Consider the following 23,861-nt stretch of genomic DNA (forward strand, 5'->3'; position numbering starts at 1 on the left):
ATTGTGGGGGGGGGTCGGTCTGCGTTATTGATGTATCATTTAATGCAAAACCACAAGCTTAAAAAATACACTGTCAGACTGAGCCAATGCCAGCGAGTGTAATAAAACTTGAAGTGGTACTACTATCTGAGACAGTTATGTCATATCTAAAGTATCTCCCGTAAATCTATGATAGGTGGGGTCCTGAAAGTGGATCTGGCACCTACCAGCAGAATGGGTGTCCAGAGAGAGATCATGTATACATTTGAATGGCTACTCTCATACACTACCCTGATAGCCGGATTTCTGCATGACCACTTGGATACCTCATCTACTCTTTTCTACAGCACCAAACAGATGGCAGGAGACCCCCAGAATGGCAATGCCATGTACCAATAGCACTACCTGTTCATGCTCCCATCATACTCCTTTTCTCTTTGTATTGGAACATACATGCGAGAAGCTATCAGACACATATAAGCCTCTCTGCTAGATGTTTGAGGGCTACACAGAATGGCATGCGGGCCACACGTGGCCTCCAGTAAAAGGTTAAGCACCTCTAGGAATATGATTCAAGGATGTGAGGCAGTGCAATTTATCACCCATAGACTTTCATGATAGAAAAAAAAATCTTTAAAAACTTTCATGACGCAGACACTATAGATACTATAAAAACGCGATAGCAGGACCTTGGACACATATATTAGCTTTAAGACACCTTCATACACAAGTATATTTCTTCATATGGCTAGAAACATATGCTTGTTGCAGACACATATAGTGCAGCTAGTATCTGGGAGGACTAAGTGAGTATAAGTCCAATTTGTTGGTCACTTAGAAATTGTGGTTATCTCATTATACAGGTATAAAACATATAGGGGGAATATATCAAGTCTAACATTCATATGTGTATTGATCAAAACCCGCTGCAGCAAGAGGCACCCAATGTCCATGTGCCAGAATCCACTCCAGATATGAGCGGGAAGACATTTCTCCTAGAATTTAACTATAGTGAATATGATGGGGTGTTTCTAGCCCTGCCTCTTCCTGCTAAGCCTGGGACAACAGGTCCCATTTTATCAACAAGTTAAAATCCGTGCAAGGTTGCCCAAAAACGTTGCAACTTTTGGCCCCACTTTTGTCCAGCTAGGCCAAAATTGGCAGAGCTGGTGGGGATTGGGGAGCGGGATGTGGCGGCGCCTGCTCGTCTTATTTATGATGCGTTCAAGCGTACTGTACACCACAAATCTTAATCGGTATCTGACTGGAGTAAGATTTGTGGCGAGGCACTAGCCGCTTTTCATATCTGCATGATGTATTAAGAGGTGTGTGTGTTCCCTGCCTGATGCGCCGCTGAGCCCACCACGACCCCTCATGAAGACCAGCTTGAATGAAGTCGGCCTTAATGAATCAGGGCCTTAACCTCTAAAAGTTACAACATTCCAAATAACCACACAATACACAAAAGTTGCAGCTTTCATATGCCAGTTTTCAGTTACAAAAGCCATTATGAATCCCCCCCACATTATCGTATATAATACTGTACTATAAAACATATTTCTGCAAGACGGAACAAAAGGTCTTCTGCAGATTATAGGCAATATCTGATAAAACCTCTCCATCTACCTGATGATCCTGTGGAGCACTGCGATCGTCATCAGAACGATCCTGTAGAGGAAGAGGACAACGATATCTCTCTGGTCTTGTTCTTATACATGATCTTACTGTAGGAGAGATATACAGTGACTCAATTTATTCTTACATAGAAAGAATTAAAGGACATTTGTATTTATCCATGTCTGTTACCTGAAAATGTTAGAGGCTGCTGAACCTCCATCATGAACTCCTTGTATAGATCTTTGCGTCCTTCTAAATACTCCCACTCCTCCATGGAGAAGTAGATGGCAACATCCTGACACCTTAAAGGAATCTGATGTACAATGATACAGTCATTATATAGCTACCACTAGTGGAATGACTTCCTAAAGTCCCATCAGCGCTCACCTCTCCCGTTAGTAGCTCAATTATCTTGTTGGTCAAGTCCAAGATCTTCTGTTGATTGAGTTCCTCAAATATCAGGGAGTAAGGTGAAGGCTCCATGCTTCGACACTGTTTTTTTCCACAGTCTCCATACACAGGTGCCTGAGACGACTTATTAGAAGTCTTCTTCACTACTGTATAACCCTATTCATAGAGACATACATTAATAAACTTTTCCAGAGTCCCACATCTCACCAGTCATATCTGTAATTAACATAATGTGACTTGATTCCCCAAATCCCTCACCTCTCCAGTAAGCCAGAAGAGTATCTCTAGGGCGAGCTTTATTATACTTTCTGCCACCTTGTCCCTGTCTTCATCCATTCTTGATCATAAAAACATATGTTCTATAGAAGAAATGAACTGAAAGGACCATATATTGTAATAACCTGAATGAAAATAAGAGAAGCCAATGTAAGAATGATAGAAACAAGTACTGGAGATGACCAGGAAAAACATTTGAGAAGATAGTAAAGTTGTAGTTGTTGCAATCTATCTTTTTCTATGGATTGGGAGATGGGTTGTATTGTAGTCAGGGCAGTTCTGCTGTTCGAGGTCACAGCATATCGCACTTTTATATGAGCCCTTCAGCAGATTACTGGTCACAGAGGTAAAGCCATTATGTAACGGACAAGACTGCTGTGGACCATCATTGGTTGGAGAGGTTACGTAACATACAAACTACCACTTTGCGGCAACCGCTGCTGCCTGTCTAGCAATGCAAACTAAGACGCAAGGAAACCATGGAAGCATTTACCCTGGAATGTCGGTGGGGGGTGTCTTTTTGCACCCATATCGTGCTTCCTCAAGGCAAGTCGTGAAATGACCATAGGCTGTATCTTGTTTTCCTCTCACGGCTGTATATGCACTTATTAACCCTTTCCCATATTATGATGTGAATTAACTTCCAGGGTAGAAGTCCGCATGTGTGGAGGGGGGCTCAGGAGCTGAGTTCTCTCCACACATGGCAGAAACCAGCTATATTTAAATGAAACCCATATTTGTGCCCATGCATATCGGCTGCCATCACCCACCCCAGCCTGACATGCATCTTTGTACCGGGCTGGCTTTTAAAGTATGTTTTTCTGTGAAACAGCACAATGTTTCAGGGTCAAACATACCTGGCTTAGATCATACAGCCAGTGCCTGATACATGTGTCCCGTCAAATTCAAGGATTTCCATCAAATGGAATGGAAGTGACGCACTCACTCACTTCCATGTGGGTTTACTAGAATCCCTCTAATTAAATAACCTCCTGATAGATGGTGTGAACCAGATCATATTTGATCTCTATGTAAACATAAAATTATGATAAAAAATACGACAGCAATGTTTAGCCCCTGCAACTCTCAGAAGCAAAAATATTGTGTATTTAGGGTAACTCATAATTTTCTGAAACTGAAGCCACATCTGATGCCCAACCCTGCTATGAGTCATTAAGGAAGGGGGTGTGTGGGTGTAACTTATGGGCCGAAAAAAGGTCAAGGTGAATTATGATCTGTGCTCCATGCAGAGAGATACACATCAGTGTATGCACAATCCTTTTCACTGTACGTTTCTAAACTAAATGCCCTCCTTCACTAAGCTGACCAATCTCTGTGATCAGCGCAGTAGCTTTATTTTGTTATTCCTTTTTATTTTATGTTATTGTATATGCTCTATTCTTTTGTCCCCTTTGTAAAATAGTTTGTATATATGTGTATATATATATATATATATATATATATATATATATATATATATATATATAATATATATATATTTTATACAGACACTGCCTATCGTTCTGGAATAAATATAATATTTAATATTTGTTACTTTTGTTCTGTAAACCGTACCCTGAAGCCATATGCTACTGAAACCCAGGTGTCCAATTGGCCTGTATGAACGATTGGTGGTGGCAGCAAGTAGTTCTTGGATTGTCGTGGAGTTTGCAGTGACCGTACTGGGGGGAGAGTTGTATACACATACACACACATAGATAGATACATACACAAATGCTTCTCACTCTTCAATACAAAGAGTTAATCTCATATATTATATAGAATCATTAAAAAGAGTGATCTATTTCAAGTGTTTATTTCTGTTAATGTCGATGATTATGGCTTACAGCCAATGAAAACTCAAATGTCATTATCTCAGTAAATTAGAATAATTAACAAAAAACACCTGCAAAGGCTTCCTAAGTGTTTAAAAAGGTCCCTTAGTCTGTCTCAGTAGGCTCCACAAATCATGGGGAAAGCTGCTGACTTGACAGATGTCCAGAAGGCAGTCATTGACACACTCCACAAGGAGGGTAAGCCACAAAAGGTCATTGCTAAAGAAGCTGGCTGTTCACAGTGTGGTAGAAAAAGGTGCACAGGCCATTCAAAAATTTGGGGGAGATTCACAAGAGGTGGACTGCTGCTGGAGTCATTGCTTCAAGAGCCACCACACACAGACGTATCCAGGACATGGGCTACAAGAGTCGCATTGCTTGTGTCAAGCCACTCATGACCAATAGACAACGCCAGAAGCGTCTTACCTGGGCCAAGAAGAACTGGACTGTTGGTCAGTGGTCCAAGGTGTTGTTTTCACATAAAAGTAAATTTTGCATTTCATTTGGAAATCAAGGTCCCAGAGTCTGGAGGAAGAGTGGAGAGGCACACAATCCAAGCTGCTTGAGGTCTAGTGAAGTTTCCACAATCAGTGATGGATTGGGGAGCTATGTCATCTGCTGGTGTAGGCCCACTGTGTTTTATCAAGACCAAAGTCATTGCAGCCGTCTACCAGGAAATTTTAGGGCACTTCATGCTTCCCTCTGCCGACAAGCTTTTTGGAGTTGGAAATTTCATTCTCCAGCAGGACTTGGCACCCGTCCACACTGCCAAAAGTACCAATACCTGGTTTAAAAACAACAGTATCACTGTTCTTGATTGGCCAGCAAGCTCGCCTGACCTTAACTCCATAGAAAATCTATCTGGTATTGTCAAGAGGAAGATGAGAGACATCAGACCCAACAATGCAGATGAGCTGAATGGCTGTTATCAAAGCAAATAAACCTACATAGAAAAGAATTACCAGTTGTACTAATAAGTAAAGGTACCTTCACACGAAATGACTTTACAACGAGAACGACAACGATCCGTGACGTTGCAGCGTCCTGGATAGCGATATCGTTGTTTGACACGCAGCAGCGATCTGGATCCTGCTGTGATATCGCTGGTCGTTGAATAAAGTTCAGAACTTTATTTGGTCGTCAGACCGGCATGTATCGTCAGGTTTGACACCAAAAGCAACGATACCAGCGATGTTTTACGCTGGTAAAAAGGGTAAATATCGGGTTACTAAGCGCAGGGCCGCGCTTAGTAACCCGATGTTTACCCTGGTTACCAGCGTAAAAGTAAAAAAAAAAACAGTACATACTCACCTGCGCGTCCCCTGCCGTCCGCTTCCTGCTCTGACTGAGCGCCGGCCCTAAAGTGAAAGTAAAAGCACAGCGGTGACGTCACCGCTCTGCTGTTAGGGCCCGTGCTCACACAGTACAGGAAGCGGACGCCGGGGGACGCGCAGGTGAGCATGTAATGTTTGTTATTTTTACTTTTACGCTGGTAACCAGGGTAAACATCGGGTTACTAAGCGCGGCCCTGCGCTTAGCAACCCGATGTTTACCCTGGTTACCCGGGGACTTCGGCATCGTTGGTCGCTGGAGAGCGGTCTGTGTGACAGCTCTCCAGCGACCAAACAGCGACGCTGCAGCGATCGGCATCGTTGTCGCTATCGCTGCAGCGTCGCTTCGTGTGAAGGTACCTTAAGAAAATAGGATACTATTAACACAAATAAATCCAAAAGAAAAAAAAGCAAGTATCCAAAAGACAAAGTGACAATTATATAAACTTTATTAGATAACAATAAGAAAAAAAAACACGATTGCACAACACAATTTAAAAAGCATGCGTGGTATGCTAAAACACAAACAATAAAACCAAGTAATGAGGTAAGGGGGCGCAGTATGCCAGCCGGCCAGCATAAATAATCCATAAAAGAAAAATCAATCAGATATTAGGTTACTCAAAGAATAATGGTAATGCTGCCATATAACAATTCATTAAAGGGAATCTGTCACCCCCAAAATCGATGGTGAGGTAAGCTCACCGTCATCAGGGGCTTATCTACAGCATTCTGTAATGCTGTAGATAAGCCCCCGATGTTACCTGAAAGAGGAGAAAAAGAGGTTATAATATACTCACCCAGGGGCGGTCCCGCTGCGGTCCGGTCAAATGGGTGTCTCAGGTCCACTCCGGCGCCTCCTATCTTCATTCCATGACGTCCTCTTCTGGTCTCCGCTCCGCGGCTTCGGCGCAGGTGTACTTTGTCTGCCCTGTTGAGGGCAGAGCAAAGTACTGTAGTGCGCAGGCGCCCAGCCTCTCTGACCTTACCAGCGCCTGCGCACTGCAGTACTTTGCTCTGCCCTCAACAGGGCAGACAAAGTACACCTGCACCGAAGCCTTGGTGCGGAAACCAGAAGAGGACGTCATGGAATGAAGATGGGAGGCCCTGTACCGGACCTGAGACGCCCATCGGAGCGGGTCCGCCCCTGGGTGAGTATAATCTAACGTCTTTTTCTCCTCTTTCAGGTAACATCGGCAGCTTATCTACAGCATTACAGAATGCTGTAGATAAGCCCCTGATGCCGGTGAGCTTACCTCACCATCGATTTTGGGGGTGACAGGTTCGCTTTAAATAAATATCAGTACATATGTATGTCACAATAATATTGCATAATGCGTAGTATAAAATATTTCAAAGTATTGTACAAGACATAGGCAGCTTAACCAAACAAGGTATAAGATTGATAAAGTGTTAATCCATATTAGGATACTGACTGGATTGCACACACTGCCCCCTCACTGCACTCCAACGTACGTTTCGCTACCGCTTCGTCAGGGAGACATACATATGTATTGGTATTTATTTAATGAATTGTTATATGACAGCATTAGCATTATTTTTTGAGTAACCCAATATCTGATTGATTTTTATTTTATTGATTATTTATGCTGGCCGGTTGGCAAACTTCCCCCCCCTTTTACCTCATTACTTGGTTTAATTATTTGTGTTTTAGCATGCCACGCATGCTTTTTAAATTGTGCTATTAAAGCAACCTGGGCTTCCATAACACCTCAGCAGTGCCACAGGCTGATCGCCTCTATGCCACGCTGCATGCAGTAATTGATGCAAAAGGAGCCTCGACCAAGTATTGACTACATTTACTGAACACACATTTCAGTAGGCCAACATTTCAGATTTTAAAATAATTTTTCAAGCTGGTATTATAAAGTATTCTAATTTACTGAGATAATGACTTTTGGGTTCTCACTGGCTGTAAGCCATAATCATTAACATTAACAGAAATAAACACCTGTAATAGATCACTCTGTTTGTAATGACTCCATATAATATATGGGTTTCATTTTTTGTATTGCAGAACTGAAATAAATTAACTTTTTGATGATATTATAATTTAGTCAGAAGCACTTGTACATATACATAAATATATATATTCTATGCGTTGGAAAGGGAGGTGTAAGTACCATACACTCGCTGTGAGTTCTCCAATAACCAGCCTTGTAGTGTTAACTGCCGCAGCCTCACCTGTTTATAGTTGGCCAATCATGTAATTGTCCTGATCTCAGTGAGAAACAGAGGGCTGTTTGTGATAAAAATATCCCAGCGTGGTGGGTTAAGCATAACTGCCTGATTGTGATCTTTGACAGTAAGTTATGACACTTGTTGAGCCAAAAATCCACTAGTCACTGCATTCTAAAGTCCCACCAGTTCTTCATCCAGTCCTGTACTTCCCTTTTCCCTTATTGGCATAAGACTGCCGCAATGGTTGAAGGGAGCTTGCTAACTGCTCATTTCAATAGCTAAACTATTACATCAGAAATAGGCAGCAGATTAGCTAAAATAGCACTCAGCCAGCGCCCTTCGCTCCCTGCTGCAGTTTTGTACTGACATACGCACCACGCACTGACACAAGAGAGCTAGCAGGGTGACATCATGCAGTGCCTAGATAAGAACACATAGGCCATTAAGGCCCCATCAGTAAGTTATTTAAAGCATATTTGTCATTTCAGTTAAGTTTTCAGAATAAACGGTCCTGTGAGGGCAAGAGGAATAATACAACTTCTGGTCATCAAGTAATTTGTATTTTGTACTTTTCACCAGTTTTCCACTCCAGTGGGTGCAATCAGTTATTTTCAGCTGCCTCTGTGCTAGTGGGTGATGATAAGTTTTCTCAACAAAAAACAAAGGGATCACTGCTCTTCTTTCTCTTTGTAGCACACAAACAGAAGCAGTAGCATGGAGGACTCTATACTGCTGTACTGAGCAGTGTAGCTGTGCAACTATCCTTAATGAGGAATTGTCACCAGATCAAAAGTATTCCCTGTTTTACCCCTGTATAGGTATCTGGCCTTAAAACGGGGTCAACTGGATTGCTTCCACGGAAGAGCTGCTATCCGAAGGAGCGAACCAAAGCTAAGAGAGTAGTCGGGTTGCCAAGTCAGAATCAGAGGGTCGATTTAAGGACCTGAGCTCTCACGGTTCTAGCGGGGATCTCACCGGATCTCAGCTCAGCTTAGAACAGAGCCTAGTGACCGGAGGTTACCTCCATGACGTCACCCCCAGTCACTGAGCAATCACGGTGCTAGCAGGGATCTCACCGCAGAGCAGCCCAGCTGGGAACGGAGCCCAGTGACCGGAGGTAACCTCTATGACGTCACCCAAGTTCACTGCTGCTGCCTTCCCAGCAATTCATTCACCAGTGGTTTTCAGCCAGGACAGTCACATCTTGGCACCGTTCAGTTTGAAAACTAATTACCCCCCAGACATGGATTACGATGTGGAACAGAACGACAGACAGTTATAGTATATTGTTGCTTTTTTATTTTATTTTTATTACAGGAGATCGAGGGCTTCGGTGGAATTAGGCGAGGTCATAAGTATGGTTTAATTGAGATTAAAGGTGTCTGTGTAATTTTTTCAATTAAAGGACTTTATTCTGGTTGTGTCTTTATTTACCATATAACTATAGGATTAGTAATGGATAGGTGTCTTATAGACGCCTCTCCATTACTAAGCCGTGGGCTTGATGTCACCTGACAACACAAAGGTGAGATCAACCCCACAAATATGAACCCCACTTACCATCGCTACAGGGCAAGTGGGAAGAGCCGGGCAAAGCACCAGAATTGTCGTATCTAATAGATGCGCCTTTTCTGGGCAGTTGCATGCTGCTATTTTTAGGCTGGGGGGGTCAATATCCATGACCCCTTACCAGCCTGCGAATACCAGCCTCCAGCTGTGAGCTTTAGCATTTTGTCAAAAATGGGGGGGAACACCATGTCATATTTTTATATTATTTATTTTAATAATTAAAAAAAAAAAACAGAGTGGGGACCCCTCTATTCTTGATAACCAGCCTTGCTGAAACTGACAGCTGAGGAATGCAGCTCCCAGCTGTGAGTTTCGCCTGGCTAGTTATAGAGAATACAGGGGAATCCACACAATTTTGTTTTCCATTTATTTATAGCGTGGGCGGCGGCTGATGAAAATCTCCATCAGCCGATTGTGCTGTCACAGTTATTAGCAGCAGCAGGGGTAGGTTGATGGGAGTAATAGTCCCATCAGCCGCCTCCTGCTGTCTCTTTTATCACTTAAATGTAACTCATCATTCTCCCCTGCTTGCGTCAATCACCAGCAGAGCAGGGGAGAATGATGAGAGCGGTGTTCAGAGCCAGGGAACAGCGCTTACTGTAATGCTTCTTCCCTGGCGCCTGTCCGTGTGCTACTGATGTGGCACATGCATGCCACATGTGTGCCGCAATTATTACACGCATGGACATGGACACCTCCGGTACCGGAAATATCAGGATGTGTGAAAGAGACGTTATAGCGGGTTTTTATGTTTGGCTGCTGTCACACACTAAAAGACGCTTTTTATTGCAAAAAATAGTTTTTGCATCACCACATTTTGAGAGCTATAATTTTTCCATATTTTGGTCCACAGAGTCATGTGAGGTCTTGTTTTTTGCAGGACGAATTGGCGTTTTTATTGGTAACATTTTCGGGCACGTGACATTTTTTGATCGCTTTCTATTCTGAATTTTAGGAGGCAGAATGAACAAAAAACAGCAATTCATGAATTTCTTTTGGGGGGGTGTTTATACTGTTTCATGTGTGGTAAAATTGATAAAGCAGTTTTATTCTTTGGGTCAGTACGATTACAGTGATACCTCATTTTTATTTTTTTATGTTTTGGCGCTTTTACACAATAAAAACTATTTTATAGAAAAACAAATTTTTTTTTTGTATCACTTTATTCTGAGAAATATAACCTTTTTATTTTTCCGCTGATGGAGCTGTATGGCGGCTCATTTTTTGTGGACAAGATGACGTTTTCAGCGGTGCCATGTTTATTTATATCCGTCTTTTTGATCGCGTGTTATTCCACTTTTTCTTCGGCGGTATGATGATGATGATGAAGCATTGTTTTTTGCCTTGTTTTTTATTTTTTATGGTGTTCACTCAAGGGGTTAACTAGTCGGACAGTTTTATAGGTCGGGTCGTTGCGGACGCGGGGATACCAAATATGTTTACTTTTATAGTTTAGATTTTTTTCATTGAAATATTTATTTAGTCATAGAATATATTGATTTTTTATAATTATTTTTTATTTAAATATTTTTTACAATTATTAAAAATTTCTTTTTTTTACTTTTTTCTAACTTTTTTATGGCATCTGCATGCCATAGAAGTTGTCAGCGCTGCACTGACAGGGAGAATTGCTGATCATGTCATAACGACATGCGCTTACCATGGCAACGATCCAAAGGCAGAGGGGCTGTCAGCCCTGTGCCGGCTTCCGGAATGCTGCGATTGTGTTTGATTGCAGTATTTTGGGTGTTAAAGTGCTGGGAGCGGTCTGTGACCGCTCCTGGCACCTAGTGCCGGGAGCCAACTGTCAGAATCAGCTGACACCTGGCGGCGATCGCCCACGCTCCCCCTGTGAGCACAGACGATTGCTCAGACATAATATTCCGCCCATGGTCAAATATACCCAGATCACAAGGACAGAATATTATGTCTATTGTCAGAAAGGGGTTAACAGAGTGTGGGGGCTTCCTCTTTATCCCCATTGGCACCCTGAGATTCTGATTGTGTGATCCTGATGTTTTTTATGGCAATTCTTGGCCAAATAGAGTCCGCTGGCTATAATAACCTGTTCAGAAGTTAGCGACATTTAGGTGGTAAAAATACACTTTTTTTTTTATTCCTTTCATGTTACTTTGTATTAATTCCTGGAAAGCACCTGAAGGGTTAATAAACTACCTGACAGCTGTTTTCAATATGTCGAGCCTTGCTGTTCTTAAAATGGTATCACTTTTGGGGGTTTTGCAATATATAGGACCCCTAAAGTCACTTCAAACCTGGATAGGGCTCTAAAAAATCTAATTTTGTAAATTTCCTTGAAAAAATGAAAAATTGATGCTATATTTTTAAACCTCCTGAAATGCTACCAAAATAAAATAAGATTTTACAAATGGTGCTGATGTAAAGCAGACATGAGTGAAATTATATTTATTAGGGTATGTGTCCACATTCAGGATTGCTTCAGGATTTGGTCAGGATTTTATGCAGGTAAAATCCGGGCCAAATCTGCACCTGAGGTCACTGGCAGGTCACCTGTGTTGTTTTTGCGTGTTTTGCTCATTGTAAGGACATGCTGCGTTCTGAAAAGACGCGCCGCATGTCCGTTTCCGCGGGTCTGACGCATGCGTCTATTAAAATGCATAGTGGAGACGGGATTTCATTAAATCCCCTCCTCTATGCTGTAACATCTGGACGCTGTGTGTTTGACGCTGCAGCCCTACGCAGCGTCAAACACGCAGCGTTTCCTGAACGTGGACACATACCCTTAATGTTTCTCTGTGGTATGACTATCTGGGTTAGGCCGGGATCAGACATGCGAGAAATACGGCCGAGGCTCGCATGTTAATACCCGTCACTCAGGAGCTGAGCGTGTGGCGCATAGCAATACATGGAGCCGCACGCTCCGCTCCTGAATGGCAGCGGCAGTGCGGGGTATTACCATGCGAGACTCGGCCATATTTCTCGCATGTGTGATCCCGGCCTTAAAGGGATAATCATTCAATATTTGAAAATTGTAAATTTGTTTACATTTTTGGCAAATTTTGGATATTTTTTTTATAAACAAAAACCATATCTATCTAAATTTACCATTATCATAAATTATATATTACCACATAAAGTGACACTGGTCAAATTTCAAAAATTTGGCCCGGTCACTAATGGGTTAATCCATAAACATTATGCTTGTGTATATACTGTATATATATATATATATATATATACATACTGCTGAAGATACAACTATGACATCTATTCCACAATCCCTATTTGTGAAGCCTCTTTTATCATCCCACTAGATTCTTAGAAATGTGTATGAGAAGAGAATGGCTCATCGCTCCCACACTGCTGACAGCCACCATGGATGCACCATGCCCTACCTGTGCCTGCAGAGCTGCAGCTGTGTGTGGGCGCTCTGAGGTTACAGGACCTGTGATGATGACAGTGATGATGACAGTCATGTGATCAGTCACATGTATGGGAGGAGTCGTAGATCACATGGTCAGGTTGTGCACTGCTTGTGAATCAGGGCTCCAGAGGTTTATATGTCAGTGCTGGAGTGGTGCTACTAACATAAGATCTCTGAACCTAATGTTACACTCACCGCCATCTTGTCCCTGACCGGAAGTCAGAGGTAACGGCCAGAAGTAGAGACGAGCGAATTTGCTCAGGTTCCCTCATATTCTGCAAGCTATAGCGCTTTACCAATAAAGCTGCAGAGGGAACCCGGTGTCCTGGATCACTCCGGCTGATCAGCTGTTCAGCTCCGCAGCTGCATGTGTCCTGGCTGTGTGACAGCCTGTATGTTGGGCTCTCCATGCATGTGTTGTGAGGCTGCCGTCACACTAGCAGTATTTGGTCAGTATTTTACCTCAGTATTTGTAAGCCAAAACCAGGAGTGGAACAATCAGAGGAAAAGTATAATAGAAACATGTCACCACTTCTGTATTTATCACCCACTCCTGGTTTTGGCTTACAAATACTGAGGTAAAATACTGACCAAATACTGCTAGTGTCACGGCAGCCTAACTGTCACACAGCCGCGACACATGCAGCAGCGGTGCTGATCGGCCGGATGCCGTGTTCCCTCCGCGGCTTATTCGGTAAGCGCTATAGCTTGCAGAATATGAGGGAACCTGAGCAAATGCGCTCTTCTCTAGTCACAAACTCTCAGTGTAAGTCTACGAGAGCCATAACGAGGCCAGACTGAGGCTCTCATATAGTTGGATTGAAAAGTGACCACTCCAGCACAGCAATAAAAAAAAGAGGCTAGAGTGGACTCTGGCTTTAACTATGCTTCAGCAGAGCGCTGTGTGTGTATTGTGTGTGCAGCAAAGTGCCGTGTGCATATTCTGTGTGCAACAGAGCGCCATGGGCGTAGTGTGCGTGCAGCAGAGCACTTTATACATATTGTGCATGCAGCAGAGCGCTTTGTGCATATTGTGCATGCAGCAGAGCGTTTTGTGCATATTGTGCATGCAGCAGAGCGCTTTGTGCATATTGTGCATGCAGCAGAGTGCTTTGTGCATATTGTGCGTGCAGCAGAGCACTTTGTGCGGATTGTGCATGCAGCAGAGTACCGTGTGCATATTGCGCGTGCAGCAGAGCGTCGTGTGCATATTGTGTGAGCAGCAGAGCGCAGTGTGTATATTGTGTGAGCAGCAGAGCGCAGTGTGTATATTGTGTGAGCAGCAGAGAGCCGTGTGCCTATTGTGTGAGCAGCTGAGTGCCATGAGTATCAGCCGGACACAAAACGCAGTGATAGAGGGAGGCTGACATGGGGCTGGGAGTGCGTGACAATATGGGTGTAAGAGAGGAGGGCTGACATGGGGCTGGGAGGGAGTGACAATATGGGTGAAGCTGGGGGGGGAAGATGAGCGAGGGGTAGTGGCCTAAAGGAAAAGGGGAAATGACATAGGACAGTGAGAGGTTGGGTTAGGGTAAAAGGCACAAAAAGGACTGTCTTGGGGAAAGTGGCCCTCTTTGACCTCTGACAACGGGACAACAAGACCCACCCACCCCAAAAAGAAATTCCGGGTCACAGTGGCGATCATAGGCGGCGTTACCATGTCAAGAATACATACCTACTAAGCCCGGGGGAAGGGCAGTCCTCCAGCCATGGTTCCCTGGAGGTTTCCACCACAGGGGGCTTTTCCTCTCCTGAGTGCTGTCGAATGGTTCTTCATGAGCCAAAGGTTTTGCTACACTGTGTTTCATTAATATTTTGAGGTGTAGGTGGGTCATCAAAGTTGGTTAAAAATTCGGGGTTGGGGGATTCTTTAAATACATGGATCCCCTTCATTGGATCGTGATGTGGTGGTGGTCTGGTGAGATTTGGGTGATACTCGGCGATAGAACATCGGGATCACATTGTCAGGAGGGCAACCTCTTCCCTTGGTATCACGGTGCTTCTGAGCAAAAAAAATCGCAGCTACGAGTAAGGCTGGGAGGGAAGGGGCAATGCCCTGGAAAAATCACCAGACCTTTGTAACTTCAAGGACCTCACCAAGAGTCTTTTAGTCATCAATAAATAACAATAAATTACGCTGCTGTGGCGTATTGTGTGAGCAGCAGAGCACTGTGTGCGTATTGTGTGAGTAACAGAGTGCCATGTGCGTATTGTGTGAGCAGCAGAGCGCCGTGTGCGTATTGTGCATACAGCAGAGCGCCGTGTGCATATTGTGCATGCAGCAGAGCAATGTGTGCATATTGTGTGAGCAGCAGAGCGCCATGTCTGGGTCCATGGAGCGCAGCTGAATACAGGCTCAATAGAAAGCACTTGTATAGTGTTTTGCGCAATCATTGAGGGTCTGAGGTCCACTGCTAAGATAAAGCACTTCTGAAGGACTACTGTGATTGGAAATAACGAAAATGACATTTACTATTTAAAGCTTCAATAACTTTATTTGGCTGAAATATAATGCTTTAGTCTTGTATTTCCCCCTCTCCCATGACAGCACCACCTGAGAGAGGGTATCCGCCCACCAGGACAGGAAACCTACTGAATAAAAAGGTGGTACCTCTCCTCCTCATCAGTTCGGTTTCCTGTTCTCATGGAAGCCTACAAGACGACTAGCGATACACTTATCCAGGAGGGTGTCCGGGAGTCGGGATGCCATCCGTCGGTGAAGGAGAGCCGACCATCGGGTTGGCGCAGCGTGCTGCAGGAGACCTCTTTGAAAAATGTCCCCTGGGCTGCGCACGCTGTGGTTTGAATATCAAGATGCTCATCAACCGGGAATGGAAAAAACCAGAAAGGAAAGGGCCACTACCATCTTCTTCAAAGAGGAGATACCCTTTTGAGGAAGAAGAGGCTGGCATATGGGAAAAGACCCTAAAGATTGATGTTGCGGTAGCCAAGGCAGTTAAAAAATCTACATTGCCCTTCAATGATCTGGGGACTCTCAAAGATCCTTTAGACAGAAAAGCCAACACCTTCCTGAAACAGGTTCATTAAAACCGGCAATTGCAGCCACCTGCACAGCAAGATCTTTGATGGTGTGGTTACAGCAGCTGAGCGATCGCCTAAAAGACAATACCCCAGGAGAGGAGATTCTGACGGATCTACCTATATTACAAGTAAAAACACCAAAGAATTCAACCTTCACTTTCGGGCCATAAAATGATATGAATATAATCTTTATTTAAATACAAAACACATACACATTAAAATCAGATACATGGCGGGTGAAGCATCTAAGACACAGGACAGAAAAGTGGGTGACCCAGAGCAAAAATTCCATAAATAATTTAGATAGTAGGGGTAAAGTTAGCCAACTAAATGCCAATGTGCAATTACTCATATATGATATACATCACAGAAATAGATAGTAGCATAAACAGTATTACTACTAAGGGCAAGGTAAGCCAATAAAGTGCCAGTGTGCAAAATCTTATATATAACGCATATTTATAAAGGCAATAGTGGTATATATATTTACCAAAGGGAGCGCTCCTGGGGACCCACCACACCCGACGCGCGTTTCGCACCGAAATGCTTCGTCTGGGGTGGTTAGGTGCCTGCCAGCAATCTCTTTTAAATCTAGATGGTCCAATCGGATTGGTATAGCCATTAAAGTCTAACATAGAACCGCTGCGTGCGCATGCGCAATGTAATACAAACATGTATCCGTGAAAGAGCGACGCAATCAAGCGCCAAGCTGTCATCCAATCAAGTACGTAGGTGAAGAGCAACAGACCGGATGCAAACGTAACATCCGGCTCAGCGCTAGCGTAGCCAGCAACCGAGCCGAATCCCTAGCAGCCGGCGCTTAAGAGTGACGTATGTAAAGGGGTGTAGTACATCATAGCATTGCGAGATGCTTAGACGCAACGTCCGGTTGTGCTCTATCCTAGACGACAGACAGGTCAGGTGACTGCCAGGCCGTGCTCAAGATGACATCTGCAAGGGGGCGTGACAGCCCGGAACGTCATGCAATGCCTCCGGTGTCCAGCTTCTGTAACTATGGGAACCTGATGACCATCACATAGGCGATGATGATAGCCGCCGTATACCGTACATGAAAGGACTACTATGTAAAGACCATAGCGTAGTTGATAAAAAAATGTCCTAGACCGCAATGGACCGTACAGGTTGTATCCACAAGTTACTACCTCTTATAGACAGAGCACAAAAACGGCCGAAAAAAGTGAAACAGTGCATAGTGAAAAAAGTGCGCAGTGAAACTAATATCTGTTAGGAAGGAATGCATATTAGTCAAAAACAATATATAAAATATTACATAACCTACAAGTACATATATGAATGAATAAATAGTTAAAAATACATGTGTGTATATAAATAAGATAAGTGAGTGAAATACGATAAATAAACGGTAAGTATCATAGAAATAGATATACATATGTGCATATAAATATAATTACTAAGTGAGTAAGCAGTGAATATCGATACAATTAAGATATATGAGTAAATGCACAAAAAGCACAAACAGCGAAGAGATGTAATAAGTCCAATCCATATGTCAACGAGATATCCACAGTCCAAATTCTTACAGGGATAGGCAAAAATCCTACAGGACCAGAAAGATAAATAGAAGAATAAAAATTAAATATAAACATACGACAGAAGACACCAATAAAACCAAAAACAACACATAAAATATAAAAACAAGGAAACTGCACTAAGAATAAATAGACATCATAAAATGAATAACCACCGCACCAGATATATAACTAAACAGAATTAGTATGTCAACATCAGTCCAAAAAAGGTCAAAGCCCTGGAAACCAGGACATGGCGATGTTATTTGGGTAGGAAAGGGGAGAAACTATTATATTCATTGAGACCCAGAGGTGCAAGGGTGCTCAGCTTGTAAATCCACCGTACCTCCTTCTGGGCTAACATATTTTTCCAATTGCCCCCCCCTAAGTCCAATAAAAACCCTATCAATGCCTTTAACTTGTAACCCGGTTGGGTCACACCCATGGAGGGCTTTAAAGTGACGCGGAATCGGTTTCAATTTAAGGATGTCTGTCTCAGTGGCGGCACCTTCAATATCCAACACGTGTTCCCGTACTCTCCTACGGAGTTCACGTGTGGTCATGCCTATATAAATCAAGCCACATGGGCATGTGGCATGATAGATGACCGCTTTAGTAGTACAAGTGATGGTATGTGTAATGCGGAACATCCTATCTCCTTTAGAGTTTGCAAAATCCCGAGCTGCTACAATGTTGCAGCAGGCAACACATTTGCCACAATTGGAACAGCCCCATGCAGGACCCTTAGCTCCAAAAATGTATTTCTGTCCAGGTACTCCATGGTAACTATGTACCAATTGATCCCTCAGATTCGGTGAGCGTCTATAGGTGATTGATGGGTAAGGCCCAATACAACCAGCAACTGTCCTATCCATCAAAAGTACTGGCCAATGTTTGATAATTGCCCTTCTAATCTCCTCACTCCTAGAATTGAAATCCAGGATGCAACGTACCTGATCCTGATTAGTCACAATCCTTTGTTTTTGCAAGAGAGTACTTCTTTGACTGTGATAAGCCCTCTGATATGACCGGCATATGGTCTTTTTGCCATACCCCCGATCCCTGAAGCGTGTCCATAGATCTTGGGCCTGTTGTTCAAAAGATTCATCCTGAGAGCAAATCCTCCTGGCACGCAGGAATTGTCCTGTAGGAATGTTTCTGATCAGGTGTCGTGGATGCTGTGAGGAGGAATGCAAAAGAGAATTAACCGAGGTGATTTTCCGGAACAGATCTGTATGGATAGTCCCATCACCCCCAACTTTTATGGAGACATCCAGAAAATCAATCTGTTGAGTATCATATTTATATGTTAGTTTGATATTTCTAGTATTGAAATTCAATACATTGATATACTCATCCAGATCCTTTTTGGTCCCCTGCCACACCATCAGAATGTAATCGATGTATCTCCACCATGACACTACACCTTGACTCAAGGGGTGGGGATTAGTTTGAAAGATGTCACGCTCCCATAACCCTAAAAATAGATTAGCATATGGGGGCGCACAAGACGCCCCCATTGCTGTACCCTGCATCTGGAGGAAAAACGAATCCCGGAATATAAAAAAAATTGTGTGTTAATACAAAATCTAGGGCCCTAATCAAGAAAGAAGCCAAGTCCTGGTCCAAACCACTGCTGGATAGGAAAAAGGAAGTTGCTTCGATGCCATCCTGGTGTCGAATCGAGGTGTATAATGATTCGACATCACAGGTGACCAAAGCCATATTCTCCTCAAGTTGTAACCCATCCAGTTTAAGCAGGACATCCGTAGTGTCCTTAAGGAACGAAGGTAATGTTTCCACTATAGGTTTCAAATGGAAATCTATGAGTTTAGATAAAGGATCACATAAGCTATCGACTCCGGACACTATTGGCCTACCTGGGGGTGAGACCGGATCTTTATGGATCTTGGGCAAGAGATAGATACACGCCACCGTTGGATCATCACTCCAGAGACCATCCCTTTGTTTAGGTGATAAGACACCCGCCGTAACTGCTTCATCCAGAAGGACAGATAGTTCATGCCTTAAACTGGATGGGTTACAACTTGAGGAGAATATGGCTTTGGTCACCTGTGATGTCGAATCATTATACACCTCGATTCGACACCAGGATGGCATCGAAGCAACTTCCTTTTTCCTATCCAGCAGTGGTTTGGACCAGGACTTGGCTTCTTTCTTGATTAGGGCCCTAGATTTTGTATTAACACACAATTTTTTTTATATTCCGGGATTCGTTTTTCCTCCAGATGCAGGGTACAGCAATGGGGGCGTCTTGTGCGCCCCCATATGCTAATCTATTTTTAGGGTTATGGGAGCGTGACATCTTTCAAACTAATCCCCACCCCTTGAGTCAAGGTGTAGTGTCATGGTGGAGATACATCGATTACATTCTGATGGTGTGGCAGGGGACCAAAAAGGATCTGGATGAGTATATCAATGTATTGAATTTCAATACTAGAAATATCAAACTAACATATAAATATGATACTCAACAGATTGATTTTCTGGATGTCTCCATAAAAGTTGGGGGTGATGGGACTATCCATACAGATCTGTTCCGGAAAATCACCTCGGTTAATTCTCTTTTGCATTCCTCCTCACAGCATCCACGACACCTGATCAGAAACATTCCTACAGGACAATTCCTGCGTGCCAGGAGGATTTGCTCTCAGGATGAATCTTTTGAACAACAGGCCCAAGATCTATGGACACGCTTCAGGGATCGGGGGTATGGCAAAAAGACCATATGCCGGTCATATCAGAGGGCTTATCACAGTCAAAGAAGTACTCTCTTGCAAAAACAAAGGATTGTGACTAATCAGGATCAGGTACGTTGCATCCTGGATTTCAATTCTAGGAGTGAGGAGATTAGAAGGGCAATTATCAAACATTGGCCAGTACTTTTGATGGATAGGACAGTTGCTGGTTGTATTGGGCCTTACCCATCAATCACCTATAGACGCTCACCGAATCTGAGGGATCAATTGGTACATAGTTACCATGGAGTACCTGGACAGAAATACATTTTTGGAGCTAAGGGTCCTGCATGGGGCTGTTCCAATTGTGGCAAATGTGTTGCCTGCTGCAACATTGTAGCAGCTCGGGATTTTGCAAACTCTAAAGGAGATAGGATGTTCCGCATTACACATACCATCACTTGTACTACTAAAGCGGTCATCTATCATGCCACATGCCCATGTGGCTTGATTTATATAGGCATGACCACACGTGAACTCCGTAGGAGAGTACGGGAACACGTGTTGGATATTGAAGGTGCCGCCACTGAGACAGACATCCTTAAATTGAAACCGATTCCGCGTCACTTTAAAGCCCTCCATGGGTGTGACCCAACCGGGTTACAAGTTAAAGGCATTGATAGGGTTTTTATTGGACTTAGGGGGGGCAATTGGAAAAATATGTTAGCCCAGAAGGAGGTACGGTGGATTTACAAGCTGAGCACCCTTGCACCTCTGGGTCTCAATGAATATAATAGTTTCTCCCCTTTCCTACCCAAATAACATCGCCATGTCCTGGTTTCCAGGGCTTTGACCTTTTTTGGACTGATGTTGACATACTAATTCTGTTTAGTTATATATCTGGTGCGGTGGTTATTCATTTTATGATGTCTATTTATTCTTAGTGCAGTTTCCTTGTTTTTATATTTTATGTGTTGTTTTTGGTTTTATTGGTGTCTTCTGTCGTATGTTTATATTTAATTTTTATTCTTCTATTTATCTTTCTGGTCCTGTAGGATTTTTGCCTATCCCTGTAAGAATTTGGACTGTGGATATCTCGTTGACATATGGATTGGACTTATTACATCTCTTCGCTGTTTGTGCTTTTTGTGCATTTACTCATATATCTTAATTGTATCGATATTCACTGCTTACTCACTTAGTAATTATATTTATATGCACATATGTATATCTATTTCTATGATACTTACCGTTTATTTATCGTATTTCACTCACTTATCTTATTTATATACACACATGTATTTTTAACTATTTATTCATTCATATATGTACTTGTAGGTTATGTAACATTTTATATATTGTTTTTGACTAATATGCATTCCTTCCTAACAGATATTAGTTTCACTGCGCACTTTTTTCACTATGCACTGTTTCACTTTTTTCGGCCGTTTTTGTGCTCTGTCTATAAGAGGTAGTAACTTGTGGATACAACCTGTACGGTCCATTGCGGTCTAGGACATTTTTTTATCAACTACGCTATGGTCTTTACATAGTAGTCCTTTCATGTACGGTATACGGCGGCTATCATCATCGCCTATGTGATGGTCATCAGGTTCCCATAGTTACAGAAGCTGGACACCGGAGGCATTGCATGACGTTCCGGGCTGTCACGCCCCCTTGCAGATGTCATCTTGAGCACGGCCTGGCAGTCACCTGACCTGTCTGTCGTCTAGGATAGAGCACAACCGGACGTTGCGTCTAAGCATCTCGCAATGCTATGATGTACTACACCCCTTTACATACGTCACTCTTAAGCGCCGGCTGCTAGGGATTCGGCTCGGTTGCTGGCTACGCTAGCGCTGAGCCGGATGTTACGTTTGCATCCGGTCTGTTGCTCTTCACCTACGTACTTGATTGGATGACAGCTTGGCGCTTGATTGCGTCGCTCTTTCACGGATACATGTTTGTATTACATTGCGCATGCGCACGCAGCGGTTCTATGTTAGACTTTAATGGCTATACCAATCCGATTGGACCATCTAGATTTAAAAGAGATTGCTGGCAGGCACCTAACCACCCCAGACGAAGCATTTCGGTGCGAAACGCGCGTCGGGTGTGGTGGGTCCCCAGGAGCGCTCCCTTTGGTAAATATATATACCACTATTGCCTTTATAAATATGCGTTATATATAAGATTTTGCACACTGGCACTTTATTGGCTTACCTTGCCCTTAGTAGTAATACTGTTTATGCTACTATCTATTTCTGTGATGTATATCATATATGAGTAATTGCACATTGGCATTTAGTTGGCTAACTTTACCCCTACTATCTAAATTATTTATGGAATTTTTGCTCTGGGTCACCCACTTTTCTGTCCTGTGTCTTAGATGCTTCACCCGCCATGTATCTGATTTTAATGTGTATGTGTTTTGTATTTAAATAAAGATTATATTCATATCATTTTATGGCCCGAAAGTGAAGGTTGAATTCTTTGGTGTTTTTGCATGCCTCCCTTCATGGCAAGATACTAGGGATATTTATAGGAGTTGGTTATATTACAAGTAGCAGCCTCCTTTTTAGCTGATGCCTTGGCAGACTCAGTAAGGTTAGCAGCAAGATCGGAAAACCTTTCTAACGCAGCCCGTAGAGCTCTCTGGCTTAAGAGCTGGCCAGGGGATGCACAGTCCAATGCCAGATTATGCTCCATCCCGTGTGAAGGCAAATTCCTCTTCGGGCAAGCCTTGGATGATATCTTGGATAAGGCAGCGGATAAGAAAAAAAGGGTTTCCTACAATATCACGGCAGCAGTTCAGAAGTTCCTTTCGGAAGAGACGTTACAGTAGAAGCAGACCACCCAAAAATCCAGATGACTGGAGGGATAAAAGACCAAACAGCAAGGGCTTCATGTTTGGAGGTTCCTCTGCGAAAAACAGAAAATCCTCTAAGTTATCAGTCGCCCCAGGTGGGAGGAAGGCTGTCCCACTTCCGAACTGCCTGGGAGAACATCTGGGCCACTACATTGGTGCTCAACATCATAAAAACAGGACTAAAGTTAGAGTTTTCATCCATCCCCAGGCACAGTTTCAGGATTTCGTCCAGCAGATCCTGGAAGGAACAGCAGGTCCTAGAAGCAGAAGTACTATTCTAGCTTCAAAAGAAGGTGCTGGTGGAGGTACCTGTTCAGCAGCAGGGGAGAGGATTCTATTCTCCCCTGTTTCTGATAAAGAAACCAGACCTATTGTACATGACGATAATCAATTTGAGAGGCCTAAACAGATTCTTGGTCTAAAGACCATTCAAAATGGAGTCCATAAGGACAGCAATCAAAATCCTATTCCCGGGCTGTTATATGAGCGTCTTAGACCTCAAAGACTCATATTATCATGTCCCCATCCATCAGGAACACCAACAATTTCTATTATCGTGTCCCCATCCATCAGGAACACCAACAATTTCTAAGAGAAGTAGTGAATGTGAGAGATCAAGTAAGACATTTTCAGTATAGAGTGCAGCCCTTTGGTCTGTCCATGGCTCCAAGAATCTTTACCAAAATAATTTTGGAGGTAACGGCACACTTACGGGAAAAAGACATACTACTGGTGCCTTACTTGGATGACTTTTTAGTGATCGGCAGGACTGAGCAAGAATGCAATGCTCATCTAAGTTTCATCCAGAGCACCATGTCCAGTCTAGGCTGGATAATAAATGTAGAAAAATCAAGGCTGCAGCACCAGAAGGTTCAGTCCATCTTAGGGCTTATCATAGACTCAGGAAAACTGCTCTGTCTCCTTCCAGAGGAGAAGAAAGACGAAATGATAGCCCTAATGTCAGCAGTCCTGTCCAACCCGACTATATCCCCGAGGAAGGCCATGTCCCTTCTAGGTTCTATGACCTCATGCATTCTGGCAGTACCGTGGGCGCAGTGCCATTCCAGGGCATTACAGC

General features: G+C 43.3%; 1 protein-coding gene across 2 annotated transcripts in view; it reads right to left on the minus strand.

Annotated features, from left to right (window-relative positions):
* LOC143767174 (uncharacterized) overlaps positions 1-12,729 on the minus strand; it is a 30,184-nt gene extending 17,455 nt beyond the window's left edge. Inside the window, exons 1-5 of one of the 2 annotated variants that reach the window (XM_077255264.1) lie at positions 12,595-12,729; positions 2,266-2,408; positions 1,984-2,163; positions 1,786-1,909; positions 1,606-1,703 (exon numbers count right to left, since the gene is read on the minus strand). In XM_077255264.1, the coding sequence (XP_077111379.1) occupies positions 1,606-1,703; positions 1,786-1,909; positions 1,984-2,163; positions 2,266-2,343 (480 nt within the window). In that variant the 5' untranslated portion in view covers positions 2,344-2,408; positions 12,595-12,729. Of the gene's footprint in view, positions 1-1,605; positions 1,704-1,785; positions 1,910-1,983; positions 2,164-2,265; positions 2,409-4,544; positions 4,900-12,594 lie in introns of those variants that run through there. The other variant, XM_077255265.1, reaches the window with a different exon arrangement.
* Positions 12,730-23,861: the final 11,132 nt, after the last annotated feature.

This window comes from Ranitomeya variabilis, chromosome 4 (genome assembly GCF_051348905.1).
Source record: "Ranitomeya variabilis isolate aRanVar5 chromosome 4, aRanVar5.hap1, whole genome shotgun sequence".
NCBI classification, from domain to species: Eukaryota; Metazoa; Chordata; class Amphibia; order Anura; family Dendrobatidae; genus Ranitomeya; species Ranitomeya variabilis.